General features: G+C 41.8%; 2 protein-coding genes, 1 long non-coding RNA gene and 1 other non-coding gene across 4 annotated transcripts in view; 2 read left to right on the top strand and 2 right to left on the bottom strand.

Annotated features, from left to right (window-relative positions):
- The window catches only part of Sacm1l (SAC1 like phosphatidylinositide phosphatase), a 67,184-nt gene extending 60,090 nt beyond the window's left edge, over nucleotides 1-7,094 (bottom strand). The window contains exon 1 of the mRNA XM_031345761.1: nucleotides 6,876-7,094. Within this exon, the coding sequence (XP_031201621.1) occupies nucleotides 6,876-6,907 (32 nt within the window). The 5' untranslated portion in view covers nucleotides 6,908-7,094. The remainder of the gene's footprint in view (nucleotides 1-6,875) is intronic.
- A 218-nt stretch (nucleotides 7,095-7,312) lies between these two features.
- Nucleotides 7,313-7,385, top strand: Trnar-acg. The gene has a single exon. It is a non-coding gene; the product is annotated as a tRNA-Arg (tRNA).
- A 6,802-nt stretch (nucleotides 7,386-14,187) lies between these two features.
- Nucleotides 14,188-23,854, top strand: part of LOC116073742 — a 29,944-nt gene continuing 20,277 nt past the window's right edge. The window contains exons 1-2 of the long non-coding RNA XR_004111887.1: nucleotides 14,188-14,229; nucleotides 18,404-18,479. This is a non-coding gene — a long non-coding RNA (uncharacterized LOC116073742). The remainder of the gene's footprint in view (nucleotides 14,230-18,403; nucleotides 18,480-23,854) is intronic.
- The window catches only part of Limd1 (LIM domains containing 1), a 51,218-nt gene continuing 42,565 nt past the window's right edge, over nucleotides 15,202-23,854 (bottom strand). Inside the window, exons 5-8 of the mRNA XM_031345760.1 lie at nucleotides 19,910-20,040; nucleotides 19,414-19,465; nucleotides 18,513-18,581; nucleotides 15,202-17,593 (exon numbers count right to left, since the gene is read on the bottom strand). Of these exons, the coding sequence (XP_031201620.1) occupies nucleotides 17,456-17,593; nucleotides 18,513-18,581; nucleotides 19,414-19,465; nucleotides 19,910-20,040 (390 nt within the window). The 3' untranslated portion in view covers nucleotides 15,202-17,455. The remainder of the gene's footprint in view (nucleotides 17,594-18,512; nucleotides 18,582-19,413; nucleotides 19,466-19,909; nucleotides 20,041-23,854) is intronic.

The following is a 23,854-nucleotide window of genomic DNA, read 5'->3' as shown; positions in this document are numbered from 1 at the left end:
TGCTTAATTAAAAATGCTACTCTTGACTTGGACTGAAAACAATGTCAGCTAACTAATGTCAGGAACTATGACTTAGAATCCTACTAGTCACAGAAGCAGTGTCATTTGCTTTGCTGTTCATTTCCTACCACTCATTAACTGGCCTTAATGCTGATCTGAAATACAGTTGCCTATGTAGTAAATTTTGTCCTATAGGTTTTTATGTTCCCTAGACTTCATTTCAAAAGCTGATGAGATTTTTAAAAATCAAGTACTTAGAGTCAAAAATAATTGACTAAATATTTTGTGATGTAATTTTTACTGATGTGCATGTTTTTACTGCTGTTTTATTTTAAATCTTCACCTGTAGCCACTCTGCAGACAAAGGTACTACTGGCCTTAATCTATCTGCCTTGGTTTTTCTCATAGAAGAAGAAAAGTAAAAGTTGAATCCTTTTGCAGGGGAGGGTGGCAGTGAATGTTTAGTCAGCAAACATCTTATTTTCTTTTATGAGGTCTTTACTGGATGCTTTTATAGGCTTAGTGTCTTAGTCAGGGTGTCTATTTCGGTACAAACATCATGACCAAGAAGCAAGTTGGGGAGGAAAGGGTTTATTCAACTTACATTTTCATGTTGCTGTTTATCACCAAAGGAAGTCAGGACTGGAACTCAAGCAGGTCAGGAAGCAGGAACTGATGCAGCTTGTTCAGCTTGCTTTCTTATAGAACCCAAGACTCCTAGCCCAGGTATGGTATCACCCACAAGGGGCCCTCCCACCCTTTATCACTAATTGAGATAATGCCTTACAGTTGGATCTCATGGAGGCATTTCCTCAACTGAAGCTCCTTTCTCTGTTATAACTCCAGCTTGTATCAAGTTGACACAAAACCAGCCAGTATGCTTAGTGACAGAGTAAACTATTTTAAATATTTTCTTTTATCCTAGCCCAGAAAATCTTACTAGTAATATAACAGTGATCATTTAATATACTCAGAAATCAAACTATGAATTAAGATAGGCTTCAAGGTCATTCGGGACAAAGCTAAACAGTGGGCTTCATATCTCAGGCAAGTCTACTCTTTTTTTTGTCCATCTTTCTTTTTTCTTCCCTTCCCTTTCTCTACCTACCGCCTCCCTTAGTATCATCTCTGATGAGAAATTTTATGTTCTCAAATGAGAAATTTAATTTTTAAAAAGTACCACTAAAGCCAAATTCTGCCAGAATTTTTTTCCAAAATTAACATATCATCAGGTTATATTGAACTCTCAACTAGGAAATACACAAAATTATTAGGCTTCATGGGAACCAAGATAAAGAATCTATCAGGCGTGTGGCATACATGTATCTCAAGGTAGCTAGCTTCTATGTGACCCAACAGAAGACTGTAAAATTAACTTATAGGGATTTTTTTACAATAATTAAAAAAACAAAACAAACAAACAAACAAAAATCCCACAATGATTGCAAAGTCCAAGTAGAAACACTGCAATGTCAAAATTCTTCAACAAAAATTGATGAAAAAAATCCTAATTGCAAAAAAATACTTTTATTGATCTTGTTAAATTTAAAGAAAAGTGGTATCACACTATAAGCATGAAAATTATCATCATTTTCTTCCACTGTGATTTTTCTAGTATCTGAAAATATAACTTTACATCCTGTGAAACATTCACATCCTATTTCAGGCCACAACTGACCTCTTCAAAATCCTGTCAAATCGCAATGAGGGTAGGCAGTGTTTCCTTACTGCCCAACCTGCTGTCCCTGAAGTACACAAAGTTGCACTTTCTGTTGCATGGTTTAAAAGAAAAATGTGCAAAATTAACTTACTTTATATGTATTACTACCAGCCAATTTCTCACTCATTAAAACGATTATTGCCAAGAAGAGAAAAACAGAAAAAGAGTAAGTGTTGGCAAAGATGTCACAAAATTAGAACCTGGGTGCTTTCCTAGTGGGACAATAAAATGTTGCAGCCAATGTCAGTCTTTCAAAAATCTAAAATTTGAATTGTTATATGACTTAACAATCCGCTGACATTTTATTTTATTTTATTTTATTTTATTTTTTATTTTGAGACAGGATCTCACTATGGAGCTCTGGCTTCTTGGAACTTGCTATGTAGACCAAGCTTGCCTCTAATTCATAATTGCCACTGCCTCACCAGTTTTGGGTTAAAAGCATGGCCACCAAGCTGGGCAGCAATTCTACTTTTGTATATGTGTTAAAAATAACTAAAAGAAGTCAGGCAGTAGTGGCATACATTTTTAATCCCAGCACTCGGGAGGCAGTAGCAAGAGAATCTCAGAGTTTGAGGCCAGCCTGGTCTACACTGTGAGTTCCAGGACAGCTAAGGATACACAGAGACACTCTATCTTGAAAAAACAAAATAAAGGAAGGAAGGAAGGAAGGCGGGCTGGACCTAAACGAGATAATTTGCTATACCCACATTTAAAACAGCTTCAACTGTAATAGCCAAAAATATGGAACCAATCTAAATGCTCATCATTGGATAAACAAATGTGGTACATTGCAGTCACACACTGCATAACATTTTTGTTTAATTCATTTGGTGTTGGTGTTTTTAGAGAGTCTCATGATAGGTAAATAACTGGAGCTATCCTTGAACTCCTTCTACTCTTGCTTCCTCCTCCCAAGGGTTAGGAATGCAAAGCATGTGCCACATGTGCATACTACATAACATTCTGGTCAGCTATGGAAGGAAGGCAAATTCCTGAGGAACAGTATTTTTTTTCCTAAAGTTATATATGTCTTTAGTATTATTTTTTTTTCAAATATGAGTATGTGTGTGAATGAATGAAGGTGCCTGTGGAGCGTGTGTGTGTGTGTGTGTGTGTGTGTGTGTGTGTGTCAGAGAGAGGGGGGAGGGAGAGGGAGGGGAGGGAGAAGAGGGAGAGAGAAAGGAGAGAAAGAGAGAATGAGAATGAACAGGCAGGTAAATGGGTGAATAAATGAATGAATTTGCCTGTAGAGTCCAGAAGGCAGCTTTGGATTCCTTGGAACTGGAGATAAAGCCAATTGTGTGCTACCCATGTGGGAGATGGGAAATGAACTCAGGTCCTCTGGAAAAGCAGCAAGTGCTCTTAAGCACTGAGCCATCTCTCCAGCTCAGAAAAGAGGGGTCTTCTTTTTTTGTTTTGTTGTCGTTGTTGTTGTTTTCAGAAGTAACCTACTACCTGATTCAGTATCTAATAAGCATGTTTAGCATGTGATCTACATGTGGCTGAGAATAGCTATGAATGCAACCTGATACACAATGATAAACTTACCTAGCACATTTTCTATAGGTTTTTTTGTTTGGTGCTTTTTCTTTTTGTGCACCTTGACAGCACAGTTCTCAAGTGTGAACTCTGTAGACAATAAAGACATTTTATAATGTCAAAAAGCTAGATACACCTAAAAGTATTCTTTGCGTTACACTTTGTTTTGGCTGACATTTAAGGAGGAAAAGGGTGGTGCATTTTTCCTATAATGCATTTTTCTATTTTTGCAATTTCAGATTGTGTCGAACATTATTCATGCTTATGCAAGTAGCCTAAAAAAACTGGGCATGTTGACCAATATCTATAACCCTAGCACTTGGAAATGGTGAGGCAAAAGAATAATGAATCCAAGCCAGCCTGGGTAGTAGTATTGTCTTTTAAAACAACACAACAACTTAAATTCTGTTTTCTATATGAAGAATCCCTGTGTCAACTGTTTTCTCTTACAAGGAACACAGTTTTACAACTGCCTGTCCACAGACTAAAGAGAAAGCAATCTGATAAGAGAAGAAAAGGTCATTTGAATAATGCAGTGTAATGGAAAGATCGCTAGACTCTTGGCCAACTGTGTTTCAAGGTTGACTCTACTATGCGTACTTAACGTGTGACTTATATGACCAGGACACCATGTGACACTCTTCAATGAGGGCAGACTATAAATCAACCCATGACTTCACAGAAGCACTGACAATAATGTATATGAAAACATTTCACCCCTAGCTGCTTCAAAAGAACACATGCCAAATTATTCCAGACTCTGTTCTTCTTAAACAGTTCTATACTGAAAAATTCATTTACTCTGGAGATTTATGGAGTAGATGCTCATCAGAGGTTCATGCTAAGTATTGAAGAGGATTAGAGAAAAATCAACATTAAGCTATTGATCACATTTTAGATACATTCAAGCAAAGTATATGTAACTATTATATCTCTGGTTCAAACAGTACTCTGGATTGGTCTTTCTAGCTTATGGTTCTCTTGTCTAAGAGAGAGTAAACAGAATGTGTAAATTGTATGGATATTTGGTGTCCAAACAGTATGACAATAAATCCTCACTTTTGGGCTTCAAAAACCATAAGGGAGTCAATGAAGGGAAACAAGATTCTCAGAGAAGGTATCTGTGAGGTACTCTGAGTACTTTGTCTACAAACCTTATGAATATAAACACTCACTTTCAAAATAAAACAATTATTCATAGAAGCTGAATAACCTGCCCAGGGCACAAAGCTAGTAGAAACTTTAAAAAGTTGATCCATGTCTGTTCTGACTAAACTACCTGAGACCTGTCTTCTTTACTCCAGATGTGACCAGTATGTAGACAGGAGGGACAGAGAAAGCCCTCTGGCAGAAAGATAAATAAATACAAACCCAAGATTGAAGTCAGAAGGGGAGCCGCAGCTTTTAGCATGGCTTACAGGCAGTAAAGTTACAAAATTATAAAGAACTTAGAATTCAGGTAGTTAAAAAATGTGGGCTTGAACCTGTAGTCAATAGAGTAGAAGTGGAATTGTAACTGGGAATTGGAGGGTGAGCAGGAACATCTAAAAAGTGAGATTTTAACAAGGCAGAGATGAGCTGAAGAAAGTGTGTGACATAGTGCAAGGAAGTGCAAAGAATTATCATTTAATATCTAAGCACTTCAACACTTCGGAAAGTCATATACCAATATATCTACAATAAAGTAACTTTCCTTTCTTTTCTTTTCTTTCTTTGAGACAGGGTTTCTCTGTGTACCCATGGCTGTCTTGAAACTCACTCAAGACCAGGCTGAGACCCACTGCCTCTGCCTCCTAGGTGCTGGTTTACATTAAAGGCAAGCACCACCATTACCCAGCCAAGTAACTTCTCATATGGCTCTTTTTAGGCATTTTTTAAAAATCCCACTATTCTTTGATAGTTCAGCAACTAATTCAGCCTACAAGTACTTCTAAAACAGTATACTCTTTGCCCATGGGTTATATTTAAAAGTTTAAATAGGATGGCTAAAAAAAAATTTTTTATAAAGGGAGGGGGGAACAGATTCTAACTCACAAACTCCTTGCTAAAGAAAAACTTGCAATCAAGTTCTACCTTCACATTTATAGAAACATCCAAACCCTTAAGACTGATAGGAATGTCCATAGAACTCCAGACTCATAGTTTCCGCTTCAATACAAAACCATCATTCCCACTTCTAAAGGATAAATTTCCCTTCTCTTCTACGTACACATAAAGTGGTATCTGCTTGTATTGAAGTCTGGACTGAAGAGGATGGAAAGGATGAAGTAAAATAAAAAAAAAAAAAAATTATTCACAGAGGTTGAATAACCTACTCAGGAATCAAAAAGGATGCCTGCCTGTATTGAGGTCTGGACTGGTGAGACTCAGTGCCTGGGCAGCTCAAAAATAATCTTCCTAATTCTCAAGTTATCCACCCTAATTATTCTTCGATGCAGGAAAACTCAACAATATCCTGTAACCTAAAGCTGAGCGACTTCAAGGCAAGGCTCCAAATTGCTTAAACACACCTGAGACCTAGTGTAAGATTATGTTCAGCCAACAACTATCAGGTGAACAATAACCTAATTTGCCAGTAAAGTACATATGACTCTAGTCCGACATAGACCAATAAGTACATTTTGCTTCAACTGTCACCAATAAGGTGATTATTCACTTTACAAAGGAAAAATAATTAAAAGAAAATGTACAAGGAAGGATGGAGCTGGGGTTTTCAAAGAGAACTGTAGTACGTAGAAGAGGCACAAAGGGTGAACAGAAGAAAAACATGGAAAGTGTTGGGCAGATGGCCTCCCTCCAAATTCTGTACTCCTAACTTTACACTTATTCATAAGGAGCGTCCAAACTACATTTGTTCCCCTGCAAACGAATTGGGATGCCTATGTCTAATTAACAGGATATTTTAACTTGGCTTTTCAAAAGTTTTATTTGCTTCTGCTACTAAAGGCATTCCCAGTCTACAGTAAATAATTAAAGCGGTTAGGGCGAGTTATTCACAAACAAGAAGGAGTGCAGATGCTGAGGGTAACAGCAAGAGAATTTATCCACCATCTCCTTTAACCCAGGACGAGCCAAAGAGCTTATAAATGTTTATTTTCTGCACCTCTAAACAACCAGAGATTGGGTCTCAAAACCTCAAGTTCCTGGCTTTGCTAAAAGTCAACACTGCTATGCCAAAACTAGAGGCGAGCCTACTGTAGCTGTCAACGCAGTCTGTTGAAATAAGCACAGTAAATTCGACCGGCCCTTCGGACATCTGACTCAATTATTGCTGCGCCCTAAGTAGGGCCGGTCATTGAGACTCCCAGGCCCAGAAAGCCTGAAGCCAAGAGAAAGGTTAGCTCTGCTGGCGGACGCCAGAGCACTCCCAGAGATCAAGTCAAAAAGGCCTCTCCGGGAGCCACCCAGGGAAAGTTGGCTGCACCGCTGATGCTGCGGGCTCCGGCTCGGCGCATCGCGCCAGGCCCAGCGGCGGGCGAGGCTGCGGGACACCGGCCTTCACTGCAGCCAGGCTGGACGCGAGCTTGACCAGTGCGGGCCGCACACGCCCGGGCCTCGGCGCCCGCTCGCCCCTCAGCCCTTCCTGTCAGCGGCCGCAGCCCGCGGGACTCACAGCTTCAGATGCTCGTAGGCTGCGGCCGCCATCGTGCACCTTCCTCCTCTTCGCACCACCCGCACTGTACCCCGATGCCACCTCGGCTCCGGTGCGACCGCTCCCCAGGTGCGGTGGCCAAGGAACCTCGGCCTGGTCCCACCCCTTCCCGGGTACGCCTCTCGGGCGAGCACGGGAGCCGGCGGCGGACAAACCAGTAAGCCAGCCTGGACCTGCAAGGCACGCCTCCGGTGCGAGGATTGGGGCAGACCAAAGGACGCCGTGACGTTGCGTCTGGGGATTGGTGCAACGCGTTGCAGAGAAAGGCGGAGTCCCGGCAGCGTTGCGCTGAGTTGCGACATTCAACAAACCGACCAGACTGAAGAGTTAGAAGCAGGAAGTGTATTGAAGCTGTGTAATTGGAGATCACTCATCGTGGAAGGGGACTCTTTAGCACTGGGCCAGTGGCGCAATGGATAACGCGTCTGACTACGGATCAGAAGATTCTAGGTTCGACTCCTGGCTGGCTCGATATGTGCAGATTCCTTTTTCTTTCCTCTCTTGAGTTAAACGTTGCAAGGCCTGCCTGAAAAGAAAGGATCATTGCTAGATTGTCAAGGTCAAATACCTTACATTTTAATGTTGCTTTGCGCGAAATAATACCTTCTTAGCTGTATTTGAAACCTGGAGTTATCTAAAACGGTTTACAGATTTTCTAGCTCCCCTGTTCTTAAAATTGCGCAGGAGTCTGTAAACCAGTACACTTAGGAAAACACTCTTGAGAATGGAGGTTTGCAATCAATCAGGGACATGCGTGGCCAATGACTTCCCACCTGATGACAGAAAAATCTCACCGAAAGCTCCTAGCCTGTAGAGTACAGGCGGCACTGACAAGAAAAGGGCGTAGCGTCTACTCTGAAAGACAGGGCCCGCTACAGGCGGCCTTGGATAGCTCCGCTTGCAAAGCCAACCTAGCCACCATTGCACAAGGAAACCTTAAAAATTCGGGGATTTCGCAGTAAGAGGCCCAGAAAAACGAGTGCATGAGCATTCATTTTATGTAAAACCTGAGAAAGCTAGAAACAGATGTGACAAAGGTGGGGGGGGGGGGCTCAGCCTCTTCATTAATCAGTCACTCGATGATTACGTTGTCCTAGATAACATACCCCACTCCCCAAGAGTTTATTAAGACTATATCAAATAAAGGAAAATTATTGGGAGCAAAATTAGACCAGAGGCCAAGGGGTATGGCTCATTCTTGCAGTCCTTCCTGACTGCTGGATATATAGACCAGGCCAGGTGGCTGCTTTTGCTTTCCAGGGTGCTGGAATTTAAGGCACAAGACTAGGTACTAGGCTTCTACACTTCTGAAGTTTTAGTTTGCTTTTAATGAAGTTATGGTGGGTTGTTTTTCGAGGCCGGGTTTCCCTGTGTAGCTTTGACTATCCTGGAACTTGCTCTGTGACCAGGCTGTGACCAACTTAGAGATCCCTGCCTCTGCCTTCTGAGTACTTGGGATAAAAGCATGCACCACCACTGCCCAGCTAACAGTATTTTTTGTTTGCTCTTTAATTTTTTGTCTGAGATTTAAGGTCATTAATAATTTTTGTCAGTTTTAACGCTTAAAAAATGAGAGTTTATTTTTTTGTTTTTGGTTGGTTGGTTTGGTTTGGTTTGGTTTGGTTTTGAAGGGTGTGTGATGTGTGTATGTGAGGAGGCGGGGAGGGGAAGAGAGAGAGAGAGACTGACTCAGGCTGACTTATATAAGACAGTGGGTCTTTACTTGGTTATGGAAAATGGACTTGGAACTCTGACTCAAGCTCCTAAGGTGCTGAGATTATAAGCAAGCACCACCAACCACACCTGTTTTAAGAGTTCTTGCTTTAAGATGTTCTATTTGGGTGGATAAGTGTTCACTTTAAAGGTCCATCTCATATGCATTTAGATTTTTGGTACATATATTCAAATTGCTCTGTGGAAAAATTAAAACAATATACCCTCTGTCACCAGAATGTTTCCACACATGCTAATCAACATTAGAAGTTTATGTATACATATAGATATCCAAGTCTGATATAGTGGCATATACCTAAAATTCTAGAAACAGAGACAGAGAAGCATTGATCTGGGGACCCCATCTACAAATAAAATAAATAAAGCATCCATATACAAATATAAATTACAGTTTCTTTGCAATTTTCATAACTGAAAAACAACTTCCTTTTTACTTTCATTTCTTGACCTATTGATTATTGATTATTCTCTTTGTATATTCAATCTTTTTTCTCACAAATTTGACCTTGAAAAGATTTTATTATTGTGTATCTGTGTGTGTGTGTGTGTGTGTGTGTGTGTGTGTGTGTGCAAGTGCCTTATGAGACTAGAAGTATGAGATCCCCTTGGAGCTAGGTACAGCCAACCAAGGCAGGTGCTTGTAACAGAACTCAGGTCTTCTGCAAGTGCATAGTAGCTCTTTGGTTGTTACACATTAGTCTTTATGACAGTTTATTCTTTACTCTTTCCTTATAATTGTTTAATTTTCACTCTTATATAATCACATTTACTATTAGTATATAAGTGATTTTTTTAATTTGTGCTTGAATTTACTTCAATATGCTTATATTATATCTTGTTGATCATCCTAATGTAATTATCAATTCTTAAAATTTATCAAACTGATCAGTAACTTCATGCTTCTCTAAGCATTTTATTTAGACAAATTTAATCAACCCATATAACTTCTTAAGGTCAATTCAGTTGTTATCCCATTGAAGCCCACATTTGCTACTTTGTAGGTTCTTCTTTCTTCTACCCTTCTCCACCCCTTTTTTTCTACCCTTTCAACCCCCTGACACTAAATAGGAGAAAAAAAGGTAGAGGGGAAAGGGGCTACATTATCATTAGAGTACTTGGTGATTAGTGGTGTCCAGCTCCTTGGGGCAAGTTTGATATTTGCCATGAGGATTTCTAATGTCTTTGAAGTGGAAACTTAAAGGTTCTTTGGAGAGTCAGTTGTATTAGATGGTGTTTTGTTGGGGGAAACACGTAAAATAGAGCTTTGTTTTGGGGAGGGTTTTTTTTTTTTTTTTTTTTTTTGAAGTGGACACAGGACAAGACTAAGGCAGACTCAAGAAAAAAACGTTTCACTAAAGCAAACACAGGAGAGAGGATGTTCTGTTAAGGCAAACACGTGAAAGGACATGTAATGAAAGACTCTGTTAACAACACACATATTGGTTGGTCTTATTTGTGTAGTTGAGCTTCATTTGTTGGGACCCCGTGGACTCTGGCTGGTTGTATGCCCATGCTGAGGGAAGACCCTTGCTGAGGTAAGGCATATGGAGGACACATGATATTTGGAGGGTATTTATGGGACTTGACAGAGTGACTGAAACAGTTTGGCTTGTTGGTACAGCTAGCTATGTAATGCTTGTGGGTCTCATGTCTTTGCTGATCTTTGCTTCTCCGAGAGAGGCACAGCTGAGTACTACTCTTGATGTTTTTGTTAGTCTCTCCTGTTAACTCAAGTTAAGGCTGAGGCCTGGATATCTCTGTTAGGCTGTATCACCATTATTGTTAACCTGACTCTCTCAAACTAGACTATTGTATCTATGAAGTGTTTGTAAGTGGATCAAGCTGTCATTATCTGTTACTGAACTATTGATTTTCAGATAACACAGACGGGAGTTGTTCAAAAGAACTTTTCTAAATAGGTCCACTTTTTCAATATATTTTTTCCCATACTATCTCTGGGCTATAAGGGAGCTTAAAACATTTAAAAATAACATTTTTAATTAAAAATTTAAAATTTAAAATAGGGCTGGACAGATGGCTCAGCGGTTAAGAGCACTGACTGCTCTTCCAGAGGTCCTGAGTTCAAATCCCAGCAACCACATGGTGGCTCACAACCATCCATAAAGAGATCTGATGCCTTCTTCTGGTGTGTCTGAAGACAGCTACTTTCACATAAATAAATTATTTAAAAAAGGTTTATAAAAAATAAATAAGATTTTAAAAATTAAAAGTTATATTTCTTCTTGTTATTGTTTCTTCTTTGCACTACTTAACAAACCACAAACAGCATCCAACCCCCAAACAGCAACCTATACCACCTCTCAGGGCCCAAGCATTTATATAGCCTCTGAAAAGTCCCTAGAATTTCAAACATCACGCAATTGGAGAAACTATATGCTGCTTGCAAAATCATGTCTCTGCTAGAGTACAAGGCACATAATCACCTGATATGAAGGAGCCCTATATCCCCACATCTGGGACTAAAATGAAAACATTCCCATAATATTTCAGTGTTTTTTAAAAAAACAAAATTACAAAATTCTTACTACATCCCATTTTTCCAGAAAAGGAAATTATACTTGCTTAATTAAGGTCATGAGCTCTTGAGTCTAAAGCAGACCAGATAGAAGCTGAGTGAACTCCCAAAGGACCCCACAGTGGGCAGGAAGATGGTCACATGTGTTTAGGTATATCACTTCGTTTCTATCGCTGATTATCCTTCAACTCACCAGCTCTCAATTCACTGGGTAGTTCATCTCTCTTTAAAAAAAAAGATAGTTAAGCTGGGCAGTGGTGGCGCACACCTTTAATCCCAGTACTTGGGAGGCAGAAGCAGGCAGATTTCTGAGTTCGAGGCCAGCCTGGTCTACAGAGTGAGTTCCAGGTCAGCCAGGGATACACAGAGAAACCCTGTTTCGAAAAACAAAACAAACAAACAAAAAAGATAGTTCATTATCTTTTTTATTTTTTATTTTTTTTAAATGTATGAGTGCTCTGCTGTATATACATCCTCAAGCCAGAAGAGGGCATCAGATCCCCTTATAGATGGTTGTGAGCCACATAAACCATTGAGCCATCTCTTTTAATAAAATGGTACTTAATTTGTAGCCTGCTTCATAAGGCTTTAGTAAAAGGATAAGGATACTTCCAGTTGATTAGCCACTGGCCTACAAAGGGCTCCTGCTCAGGCTCCAAACAGGTAAAAACTCAAAATTTTAGCCTTTCATCAGTTAACTAAGGTTTCTGTGAACATCCAATGAGACTGAAAGATGGAGAGTAATTCAGACAGAATTAGGCATTCTTATGTGTATTTGTGCATGTGCACATATGTACATATGCATGTGAAAGTCAAAGATCAGGTATTTTTTTTTTCAGTTCTGTCTACCTCATTTTTCTTGGAGTATGCGTATTACAAGTGTGCACCACAACTCCTACCATTTTTTTATATGAATTCTGGGAATCAGACTCAGGTCTTCATCTTATATCAAAGCATTTTACCAACTGAGCCATCTCTCTAGCCCTCTTCTGAGATTTTTAAAGACCAAAATCGAGTTCTCCAACAAGTATGTTCAGAATAAGAAATCCTTAAAGGTGAGTAAATACATATTTGCATCTTTAGCCAAATTTCCTTGTAGTGCATCTGTGTAACTTATGTACATATAGCTTTTTGGAAATTTTGCATTCCCAGGTAGATAGTCTAATTTACAGATTACTAGCATTGCTACAGCCTATTTTGCACTGTAGCATCTGCCTATTGGGTCCCTAGACTTGTGGATCTTTCCACTCCATACAACATACTATACTCTAGTCATTTGTCTTTGAAACTTTCTCATTGATGATACATGTATGTAACTTAGCAGTAACAGAGCCTTAGACTATCTGGCACACTTGGGGGAACCACATTACCTGGTCTTCTCTAGGAAGTACCATATACCTGAGCTCTTCTGAAAGAGACCTTCCAACAGTATATGACCTGACATCTTTCGACACCCAGATTCCAATCATGGTGATACATGTATATGAATGGTTATTCAACTTCAGGAAACTCACTTTTAGCACTGCTTGAAGAAAAGTCATGATCTATCCCATGGATATTACTTCAATTCCACCCCCAGCACTCCCCCCAAAGAAACTTGTTTTAATCCAAAGTAGGCTGAGGATGAGTCCCTTCCAAAATGTTTATGTCCTAATACCCAGGACCTATGATTATATTATTGGGCAAAGTAAAAGGGGATCTCAGATTAAGAATTCTGAGATAGGGAGATTATTCTAGGTTACTTGGATACGCCCAATGTAATCCCAAAGTCATTCATTCTGTACAAGAAGGCGGCTCAGAGTGACAGCCCCAGCCACAAATATGAAAGTCCCCAGAACTGAAAAACTTGTTTGAAACTTGGTCCCCAGTAGGTGGTTTGGGGAAGTTGTGGAACCAGTGGGACTGTGATCTAGCTAATGGAAGTGGGTCCTTGGGGACTTTGAAGGTAATCCAATTCTGGTTCTTCCCTAACACTGCTTTCTGATCAGCTAGGATGGGAAGCGCTTCTGCCTCATGCTTCCACTGCTACTGAGTCACTAGTCATTGTGCCTTCTCTGTGTCCCTTGAAACCATGAACCCATATAAACCTCTCCCCCCTTATATTACTCCTGCCAAGCATTCTGTAATAGCATGGGAGAAGTAATACTGGAGCGAATGAGTCTTCCCTAGCATCTCTGAAAGGATATAAGAGTAACCTGTAGGAGCCATTTCTACAGAACTATAATACATTTGTGTTCTAAAATATTTTATTAGAATATGTAATAGGAACCAATACAAACCCCAACAAAGAGCAGTGACTAGGTCCTCCTCATAGCCTCATGAGGTTTTATGGACAGGCTTTAATTAAAAATACTATAAAAGATGACTTACACTCCAGCAGCCAGAGGGGTCAAGACATATCTCTAGATGGCTGTCTGGAATGGGTCTGGTCTTGGTCCTACTCTTTACTGGCCACTCATTTTGGAGAGTTACTTCCCATTTCATGCCTTAGTTGTCTACAAGAAGAGGAATGTTAGAACATAGAGTGTGTAGAATAATGCCTGGTGGAGATATACAGTTACTATCACTACTGTTTCAATCATGGAGCTGAACAGGTTTCTTCTACTATCTTGGCTCCAAGGTGTTCAAACACCTGAGGGTGGTTGGTAGATGATGATGATGATGATGATGATGATGATGATGATGATGATGATGATGATGATGATGATACTCCCCACACCTAGTTTTCCAGGGTGTCATAATGGTAGAGTGATATTGACAGTGGTATGGAAACCAGCATACACTTCTGTGATGTTTTCTATATGCTTGGTCCAAGGAGTGACACTATTAGAAGGTATGGTCCTGTTGGAGTAGATGTGGCCTTGTTGGAGGTGTGTCACTGTGGTTGACACTATGGGATAAGACCCTCATCCTAGTAGCCTGGAAGTCAGTATTCTGCTAGCAGCCTTCAGATAAAGATGAAGAAATCTCAGCTCCTCCTGCACCATGCCTCCCTGGATGCTGCCATGTTCCTGCCTTGATGATAATGGCTAAACCTCTGAACTTGTAAGCCAGCCCCAATTAAATGTTGTCCTTTAAGAGTTCCCTTGGTCATGATGCCTATTCACAGCAGTAAATCCCTAAGACAACTTCATATCAGAACTTTTTTTTTCTTGTCCCAAAGCTAATCACATGCCCCCCACTTTCCCACACCACTACATCTGGCATTCTTACATGGATTATGAGAACTAGATTCAAGTCCTCATGCAAGCACTTTACTGACAGAATTCTCTCTCTACCTGAGAGTTTTTACAAATGTATTTTGCAACCAGAGTTTGGAGTCAAGTTTCATACTATTCTTTGCAGGAGATCTAACTGGTAGACAGTACTTTCACTGAATGAGAAAAGGGTACCCAGAACATAATTTAATGCCTGCAAAGGACTGTGGATTCTGAATCTTAACAATCCTATTTTGTATTTTGTGTGGTTGAAGACCATACAGAGCCATGGCAGTACTGAAAGTATTCAGAACATTTTGATTCTTCTGCCTGCCTCCTGGGATTCAACATTGGATCCTCACAGGACTCAGCTGAAAGGGGATCACTTAGGCACTAGCAAGGAAGATGGAAAGTCCTGTCATACTTAACAGGTAGCCAGTAACTCTGTTAAGACTGAAGGCTCTTCTGAAACCTATGGGTCAAAATGAGGAGGGTGATGGCAGAGGCTAGGCCTGGATGTGGGATTGCCTCCATCTCCTTGTTTTTAATCCAAGGTACAAGAGTTGTACAGAAATCTTGAAGAAGCTATTTGCTCTAACTTTCAAAGCATAGCCTCCCTACCAACTCCCTTCATTCTCTCCTAAATACCTATAAGTATAATCTCCTTACAGCTCTATCTGGCCAGAATTTATAGAACATTTAAAATCCCAGATAAGTGAATGTATCTTCATGTTTTAGTGCATAGGCCTGAGATAGAGAGAAACAATGAGACCCCTAGTGGTGCCTTTTCCAGCAAACAGTCAAAGAAGAGTCTTAGGGGTTCTGGGAAATCTGCAAATTTCTTTATTGCTTTTTTGATAATATAAAATGTAGTATTTGCAAACAGATATGAATCACCTCAACCAGGAATTTCATTTAAAAATTAATCACAGAGTTTTAAATTATTCACTTTGCAAACAAATCCCATCTACTTCTGACACTAATTCCAATGCAATTTTCATCAATCACCTTAACACAAAATTAGGTTACACGAGAACCTCAATGAAGGCAAAGACATATTGTCTCATTTCCTTTCCATGCCACCCTTGCCAAAGTCAACCTAGGTAACTGGAACAGAAAAAGCAGAGCTAGTCTCAGGGTCTATAATCATAGCTTTTTTTAAAGGGGGGGGGGGTGCTCTGTCTGGAACAGGAAACAAGTAACATCTGGCCAAAGGATCCCAACAGAAGGAACCTTATAGAAATGAAAGAGGTGGTCCTGGTCTACAGTGCTAGTTCTGAACTTCTCACAGGCAATAGAGGCCAGCAGGATTGCAATAGCTTACAGGTGTCAAGAGGCCTAGTCAAGAGTCCACATTCACATGTGGCAGGGGCTCTACGGACCTTGCTTCATCACCCAAGCCAGCTGCTGGGTACCCAGCCTGACTGCTGAAGTAAGACACTGCAGCCTTACTGCCACAAGTCATGGGGCACTCCCTGAAGAGAAGACAGCAGATGGAAACCCATTTCGTTTTTGTTTTTCCAGTTTTACCCATTTGAACTTCCAAGGAAACACTGACCTCTGGCCTCAGGAAGTGATGGGCAAAGTTAATTATGTTATGCTGGGTGGTTTTTGTTTGTTTGTTTGTTTGTTTTTCTCTTTTAAGTTTTTTGAGTTCATGGCCTCATATAGTTGAGGACAGCCTTAAACTCCTACTCCACAAATTTCAGCCTCTCAAATGATGGGAAGATGTCCACATTTCCACCTCAGAAGTGGTCCTAATATTGTCAGCATGTGGTCTCCCTCTTAGCCTGGATACCTCTGGAGCCAGCATGCAGAGGCACATGAGCGCTGATTTCAGTTGCATCTAGTCTCAGAAGACCTTGTGTTGTGACTGTACTGCTTAGCTGTATTCAAGAGTTGGAAAATGGCCACTGCTGATACACCAACAGTCTCCAATATGATGAATGAATTCCTCTTTGATCTGTGATTTAGTGAAAACTATCTGTGAGGTATGTTTTGTTTGTGGGAAAAGGTAGAGAGAAATAACAAAGTTTAAAAGAACAGACTAAAGCAGTGTACCTTATATTAGTTTCCTCAAACCAAATGAATGTCTGTGCTAAGAAGTGGACAAAAGAGATACCTCTGAAACAAGCTCAGACACTTTCTCTGGTGCTAGCTTTGAGATCTCACACACAAAACGTTCCTTTTAGAAGGAGCTCTCTCCCAGGATATGAACTGGGATTCCCAACAGTCATGCTCTAATAAGTTGAAAAAGGTGACAGGGATGTGAGGGCATGAGATCCTCAGACTCACCTTGAGGAAGCAACTCCAATGTCACAGACTGGAGGAAGCAATGAAAACACAGCACCAAGCATGGACAAGAAGCCTGGTGCCTGCACCAGTTCTCTCTGAGCTGGCTATATAGACCAGAGCAGGCCTCTGTTCCAGCTCCACTGCCTTAGGTGCAGGAGGAAAGGCAGAGGCACAACAGGGAGACCCAGCCTCCCAGATGTCTAAGCTTGACTCTTGTTCACCAAACAAACTCCAAGGTACAAAACATATGCAATGCCTCTTTCTTGCTGTGATGCAGTCAAGTGTTTGAAGCATTCTCAGAAGAACTAAAGCTCTGAAGTCGACTGAACTGTTAAGTCATGCCATAGGCTGTGTGAGGGTTATCTGGGTGCAGGCATTCTCCTAGAGGAGGTAAGTGCTGCTCACCTCCATCCCTGTTTCTCTTTAGGGACACTGTGGAATGTGCGCAACACAATCTGAAAACCTGCTTTCCAGGGAGTAGGATGTGTCCAGTCATAAAGGCCCCATCTGTGCCAGGCCCATGTGCAAGCTGGAACATCTTCCTGAGTGTTTCGACGAGTGTGGCAATAGAGAAAAGCACTTGGGAAACACATGGACTGGATGGGGAGTGCACACTGCTGTGGTTAAAAGAAAGATACCCTCTTTACACACACCCAGGAACTTGACTTCCTGCCCCTCCTCTTCCTGTGCCCCAGCTGTGGGGGAGCTCAGAAGTGCTCTCCAGGAGCACTGGCACCTCCCCAGGCAGGCTGGTCCAGCACCGCCACTGTGTCTCTTTGCTAGAAGTGGTGCTGGTGGAGGGGTGCAGGTGAGGGTCCTTTCTCCAGTCTCTTGACATGGCAGGAGTGACAGAACAGGTGGTCCTCCAGTGGATAGCAGCGGTGACCGTCCTCATCATTGAGCTCCAGACCACAGTCCTACAAGGAGGCAAGAATGTTCCAGAAAAACAAAGTAGACTGCAAGAATAACATGAAACCAAAATCCACCCTGTCACTAAAGGGGGCTTTGTGGTTGTAGGTAGCTCCTGTGCAGTGAAAGAGCCAGTGGCTACCTGCCACCATGGAGCTCCTCAAATGCAATTGGTTGGAACTGAGATGTAGCTTCAAAACAAATACACACCAGGCTTCCAAGATAGAAGACCAAAAGATAGAAAACTGTCTTACAAGTAATTTTTTATGGACTACAAATTGAAATGATAATACTACACATCCTTTGAGTTGGTTAATTAATATCACATATCCCCCCTCTTTTGAGATAGTATCTCATGTAGCCAAGGCTAGATATGCTCTGTAGTCAAGGATGAACTTGAACATTTGATCCTCCTGCCTTGAAGATTGGTGCAGCATGACCTCTGACTTTTCTGACAGTCATGAGGCACTCACAGTTTTTCCAATGTAGGATATCCCACAGGTCAGAGAACCCCCAACCCTAACCCCAATCCCTCACCTTAATACCAACCAATCAATGTACCTATTTCCAGAAGGGGTTTCTCCATGATTTCCAGGGCTCAGGTCAGACAGATGTTTCTGACAGAACATTCTTCCCCCCACCCTCTTTATATATGTAAGTGACAGTGTAACCCTGAACCCCACACTATACACAGTCCTCTGAGCTCTGTAACTTCAGGGTAGCAATTGGAAGCTTCAGAACTTTCTCATTTTGAATTCGTTAAAAAAAAAAAAAAAAGGCAAGATCTTCACACCAAGCCTCTGTTATCACCCCCATAGAATCAGCTCTTAAGGACAGACCTCAGAGAGAACTTGGTGACCACTTCAGTACTATGATCCAGGAAGCCTTTGTAAGGTAGGCTTTAGGGCTGGGCAGGGAGGGACCTACCTCACAGTGGTAGCACTCTACGTGGTAGTCTCTGTCCATGGACACAACTCTGATGGTCTCATCAGAACCCTGGAACAAAAAAAGCAAGACATGCAAAGAAGCCAGTTATAAGTCCATGGAATACTACCAACAAAGGAACAGGGTGGGAAGAGATTGTGGGGTAACAGGAGGAGGCTTTGGGGGAGGGACATAAATCAATAGTTAATACTAAATAAACACTTTTAGGAAAAAGACCAGATTCAGTGGATATGAAAGTGGGTAGAGGCTGTGTGGTCTTCTAGGATGTCAGACGACACTTTAAAAAGGCCAATGGGAACATTTTTTTTAATTGAATTGAATTTTTTGCATAAGTATTTATGAATGATTGCACGTGCACAAATACACACTTGAATGCTTATGCATATGAAAGCCCGAAGTTTACGTTTGGTGTCTTCTTCCTTCACTCTCTATTTTAGTCACTGAGGCAGAGTTTCAGGGATAATTATTTTTTTGTTTTTTTGGGTTTTTTGTTTGTTTTTCGAGACAGGGTTATAGCCCTGGCTGTCCGGGAGTTCACTTTGTAGACCAGGCTGGCCCCGAAATCAGAAATCCGCCTGCCTCTGCCTCCCAAGTGCTAGGATTAAAGGCATATGCTATCACTGCTCAGCTGGGATAATTATTTTTTAAAGATGAAGAAAAGACAAGCTTTCTGTCCCTCTGTTCACCTACGAGAGTTTGGCCTGGGACAAACAGGCACAAGAACCACATGGGGTTAGGAGGCCAGCCCAGGAGAAAGGGACAGTATTGGGCATTGGAGGGGTATGTTGAAAGGTATAGGAACAGGTTACGGATCTTCTGAGTGACTCAGGGAGACAGTCCAGTCTTTTGAAGACCTATGAGCAGAACCAGAAAATCATCTTACCTCTGGTGGAAGTATGGGAAGACCACAGGCTGCACACTTGGGGGCCAGCACCCTGTGGAAGAAACAAAGGGAACACGGTGCACACTGTGTTGTTACCAGAGTATAAATGGTAACCAGGACCTGCCACAAGGCCCTCATGGCCAGTACTCAGGGTTATGTATACAGAGGACCACTCTTTGGAGTATTCCTGGCTGCTACAGGAACATTTGGCTGCCTCCTGCTCCCGTAGGAATAAAGATGAAGCTGGTTGGTTGCTCCCTGCACAGCTACCTGGGCTGGTCCGACAAAGTAGAGAGTGGTAGGCTAAGCCTAACTTGGTGCCTAGTGAAATTAGGTAAAGCTGGGGCCACAGGCTTATTGAATTCCTCTGATTACCATTTTGTGTTCAGCTTTATCACCTAACACATTTTAGTACAGTTTCTACATACTTTCCATGCTGCTAAGCTCAATGGGGCCTGTGTACAGGTTACCATCGACTCCCCTCCTCTCTCCTTACTTGTGATAATCTCGGACACAATAGATCTTGTTCTCAGAGTCCACGGTGAAAGGAACCCCATCCAGACATTCATTACAGATGACGCAGCGGAAACAGCCAGGGTGATAGGACTTCCCTAGGGCCTGTAGGATCTGAAGACACAAAGGAAATAAGTCACAGACATGAAAGGAAGGAATAGACATGGAGAAAGAGGAACACATAGGTTGAGGAGCCTAATGCATAGCTGTACCATGGTACAAACTCCACCTAGCCCAGAGTTTCACCTGGACAAAGGTTAAGAGAGGGCTAGTCTGCTTAGACATGCTGACAGGAGAGGATCAAAGAGAGACCTACACAGACTGTCAGTTGCTGACTGGGAAGAAATAAAGAGACTCCTGTCTGGTCCCTCTATCATAGCAGGAAACTTGTTCTTTCCTAAAAAGCAGTGCTAGGTAGGGCTAGGCCTGTCCTGGGACCAGAACATCAGGAAACAGCAATAAAACCAGTTAAAGCTGGTTACAAAAGAATCCACCCCTGCTATGGAAAGCAGCAAGCATATAGAAGAATGAAAGAAAATTCTAGATGGAGCTAGGAGAACTCGGACAAAATCTCACATTGACTCCTGGTACCTGTTCCATGTGGCTTAGATTCTGCAGTGTGACAACCTAGAGGCCTGGCTGGAGCCCTGATCAATCAAATCCAAGTGTAAAAGACAAAGTCCCTTTGTTGCTGTCCTTGTTTTTAAAACACAGCACAGAGAAAGCTCCACAGGCCTCCTTATTCTGGTGTCATTTGATTTGGATGTGGTAACTTGAATCACTCTGTCCTTCTAAAACAAAAACAACTAAGACACAGAGGGAAGAGAGGAGGCAAACAGAAATGAAGAGAAAGGAAAGGAGGGAAAAGGAAGGGAGGGAAAGGGGGGGAGAAGGGAAAGGGAGGGGGAGGGGAAGGAGATAAGGACGGGAGGGGAAAAGAGAAGAGGGTATTGGGAGGAGAGTAGAGAAAAGAGGAAAAAGAGGGTGTTGAGGGGAGGGGAAAGGAAAGAGGGTATTGAAGGGGAAGAACAGTGACGGGGAAAGAGAAATGGAGAGAAGAAGAGTTGGCAGTGGGTATAAGGGAGGGGGAGGAGAAGAGAGGGGAAGGGAGGGGGAAAAAGAGAAGAGAGGGGAGGGGAGAGGAGGGTAAGGGAGGGGAGGAGAGGGGAGAAGAGGAAGGAGGGAAGAAGATCAGGAAAGGGGACAGGATGGAGGAGGGAAGGGAAAGGAGAGAGAAGACGGGGAGGGGAGGGGAGGTAAGAGGAGAGAAAAGGAGGGGAGGAGAGGAGAAAAGGAAAATAGAAGAAAGGAAGAAACAAGAAGGAAAGCATATCCTTAGTGAGGTCAGTTACTGGGAATGGCTGTAAAGTCCCATTCTAAAAGAGTGGTCCCTGAATCTGCAACCTTAGCACTACCTGAGAACTTGGTAAAAAAAATGCACATTCTCAGACCCCACCCCAGACCTCCTCATTCAGAATCAAGGGAGTGATGTCTAGCAGTTGTGTCTTAAGGCGATCTGATACATGCTATTAGAGTCAGAGATCTCTGTAATTTGTAGCTAAAAGCATATTTGGTAATTCAGTGGGAGATTTACGTCTGCAATTACCTGGGCCATGAAACAGCAAAAATAACAGAACTATGACATCACCATAGTCAGGAGCACCCAATACCAGTCTGCAAGGAACACAGTGAGCAGTCATCAACAGCTAGTACTAAGCCACGCAGAAAGCCTTCAAACAGGCTGAGGAAGGGGACCTGGAACTTAGGCAAGCTCTGCAGGCACTGTAAGACTGTGGGAGGGACATGCTGCAATCCAAGTCCTTCCACTGGAAGTCTGAATAGATAGATGGCTGGGGGCACACACCCAAGCCAGGAAACATAGGAAGACACTCCACTATCCCACCTTGGATCTGAGACTTCCTCATTCCCTGCTGGGTTTTACTGCTTCTAAAACTCCTTCAGCAAAGTGCTAAAGAAGAGGAACAGAACAACTGCTGGGCTTCCAAAGTCCACTTGGAATGCACTTCCTCTCAAAGGAAAAAAAACAAAAAACAAAAAGAAAACAAACAAACAAACAAAAACAAACCTTAGATTAACTTAATCCTCACTGCACCTAAAGTCGAAAGAAAAGAAAATGGCATTTTGCTACATCCTAAAATTGCTAGCTTCTAAAATTCTGGCATTGAAGAATAGGACCTATTTAAGAACATATTCTTTTATTAACATGGTGTATTCAGATAGTTTATACAGAGTTGGATTGCTGGGGCTCTGCTATACAGCTAAGTGGGTGTCTGCAAGAGTCTGGGGCAAGAGAGACGGCTCATCAGTTAAGACAGGGGACCTGAGTTCAGTTCCCAGCACCCACATCTGGTTACTCAGTCTACCTGTAACTCCAGGTCCAGGGGTTCCAATACCTTCCTCTAGCCTCTATGGGCACTCACATACATGTGCACATACTAACACACAGACACACACACAAAGACAACAACTCATATGTACATACCACTTTACAGACACGCATGCACATACATAATTTTAAAAAGTAAAAAAAAATTAAATGTCTTTTTAAAGGACTCTATTATTAGAATTCTTGGCAGCAGGTGAGAGTTCTATTTTAAAGCTGGGAGTCACTCTTAATGACAGGTAAAGGGGTATGGTTCTGCGTGCGTGCACGCACACAAGCTCGAGCACACACACACATTCCTCAGTGTGATGGTTTGAATGAGAATGGGTCCTATAGGCTCATATCTGAATGCTTGAGCCCTATTTGGTAGAACTATTTGGAAGGATTAGAAGGTGTGATCTCTGAGGTTTCAAAAGCTCAGGTCATTCTAAATTAGCTCTCTCTGCCTCCTACTTTTGGACAAGGGTGTAAGCTCTTAGTTACTGCTCTAGTACCATGCCTGCCTGCCAAGTTCCTTGCCAAGATAATCATGAACTCACCCCCTGGAATTAGAAGGCCTCAGTAAACTGTTTCTTCTATAAGTTTGCTTAGTAATAGTGTCTTTTCATAACAATAAGAGTAATTAAGACACTCAGGGTAGCTTTGGCTAGTAATGAGGCTGCAGCTGTCCCAGGGCTAAGCTCTGCTGTATACAAGGCCTAAATAGCAGCAGGTAGTTCCCATGTAAACAGGGAGAGTTCTGTTCATTGTTGCTTTATAAATGTTAGTGCATAACCAGAAAGAAAGCACATTCATCAAAGATATGTACAAGGGCTGAGAATGTAGCTCAGTTGGTAGAGTGTTTGCCTAGCATCCGTGAGGCTCAGAGTTCAATACCCAGTACTAGGCCAGGCAATGATAGAACATGCCTTTAATCCTAGCACTCAGAAGGGAGAGGTAGGTATATCTCTATGAGTTTGAGACTATCCTGGTCCATATAGCAAAGCCAAGGCTACATAGTGAGACCTTGTTTCAAAAAATTAAAACAAACAAACCTAGTATCATGTACCCAGTGGTGCTGCATACCTGTAATCCTAGCCTTCAGGGGCAGAGGCAGGAAAATCACAAGTTTAACATAATCTCAGCCATTCTGGTAAGTTTGGGACCAGCCTGGGCTACATAAGACCATCACAAAACAAAGGGAAAAACAAAAACCGCATGCACAAGAGTGTGCTGAAATAGCAGAAGCTCTGTGCACAAGGGTTAACACCCAAATTCATACACAATACTATGAAATCTACTTAGAAATAAAAACAAAAGAACTATATATATTGAATATCATGACAGGGTTTTTTTTCCTCTTCTTTTCCTTGCTTTTGTTTTTTGTTTGCTTGCTTGTTTGAGACAGGTTTCTCTATGTAGCCCTGGTTATACTAGAACTCATTCTGTAGACCAGGCTGGCTTTGAATTCAGAGATTTGCCTGCTTCTGTCTCTCAAGTGCTGGTATTAAGGACGTGTGCCACCACTGCCTAGCTCATATTTTT

Source organism: Mastomys coucha, unplaced genomic scaffold (assembly GCF_008632895.1).
Source record: "Mastomys coucha isolate ucsf_1 unplaced genomic scaffold, UCSF_Mcou_1 pScaffold23, whole genome shotgun sequence".
Taxonomy (NCBI): Eukaryota; Metazoa; Chordata; class Mammalia; order Rodentia; family Muridae; genus Mastomys; species Mastomys coucha.
This window is presented reverse-complemented; position numbering and strand designations above follow the sequence as displayed.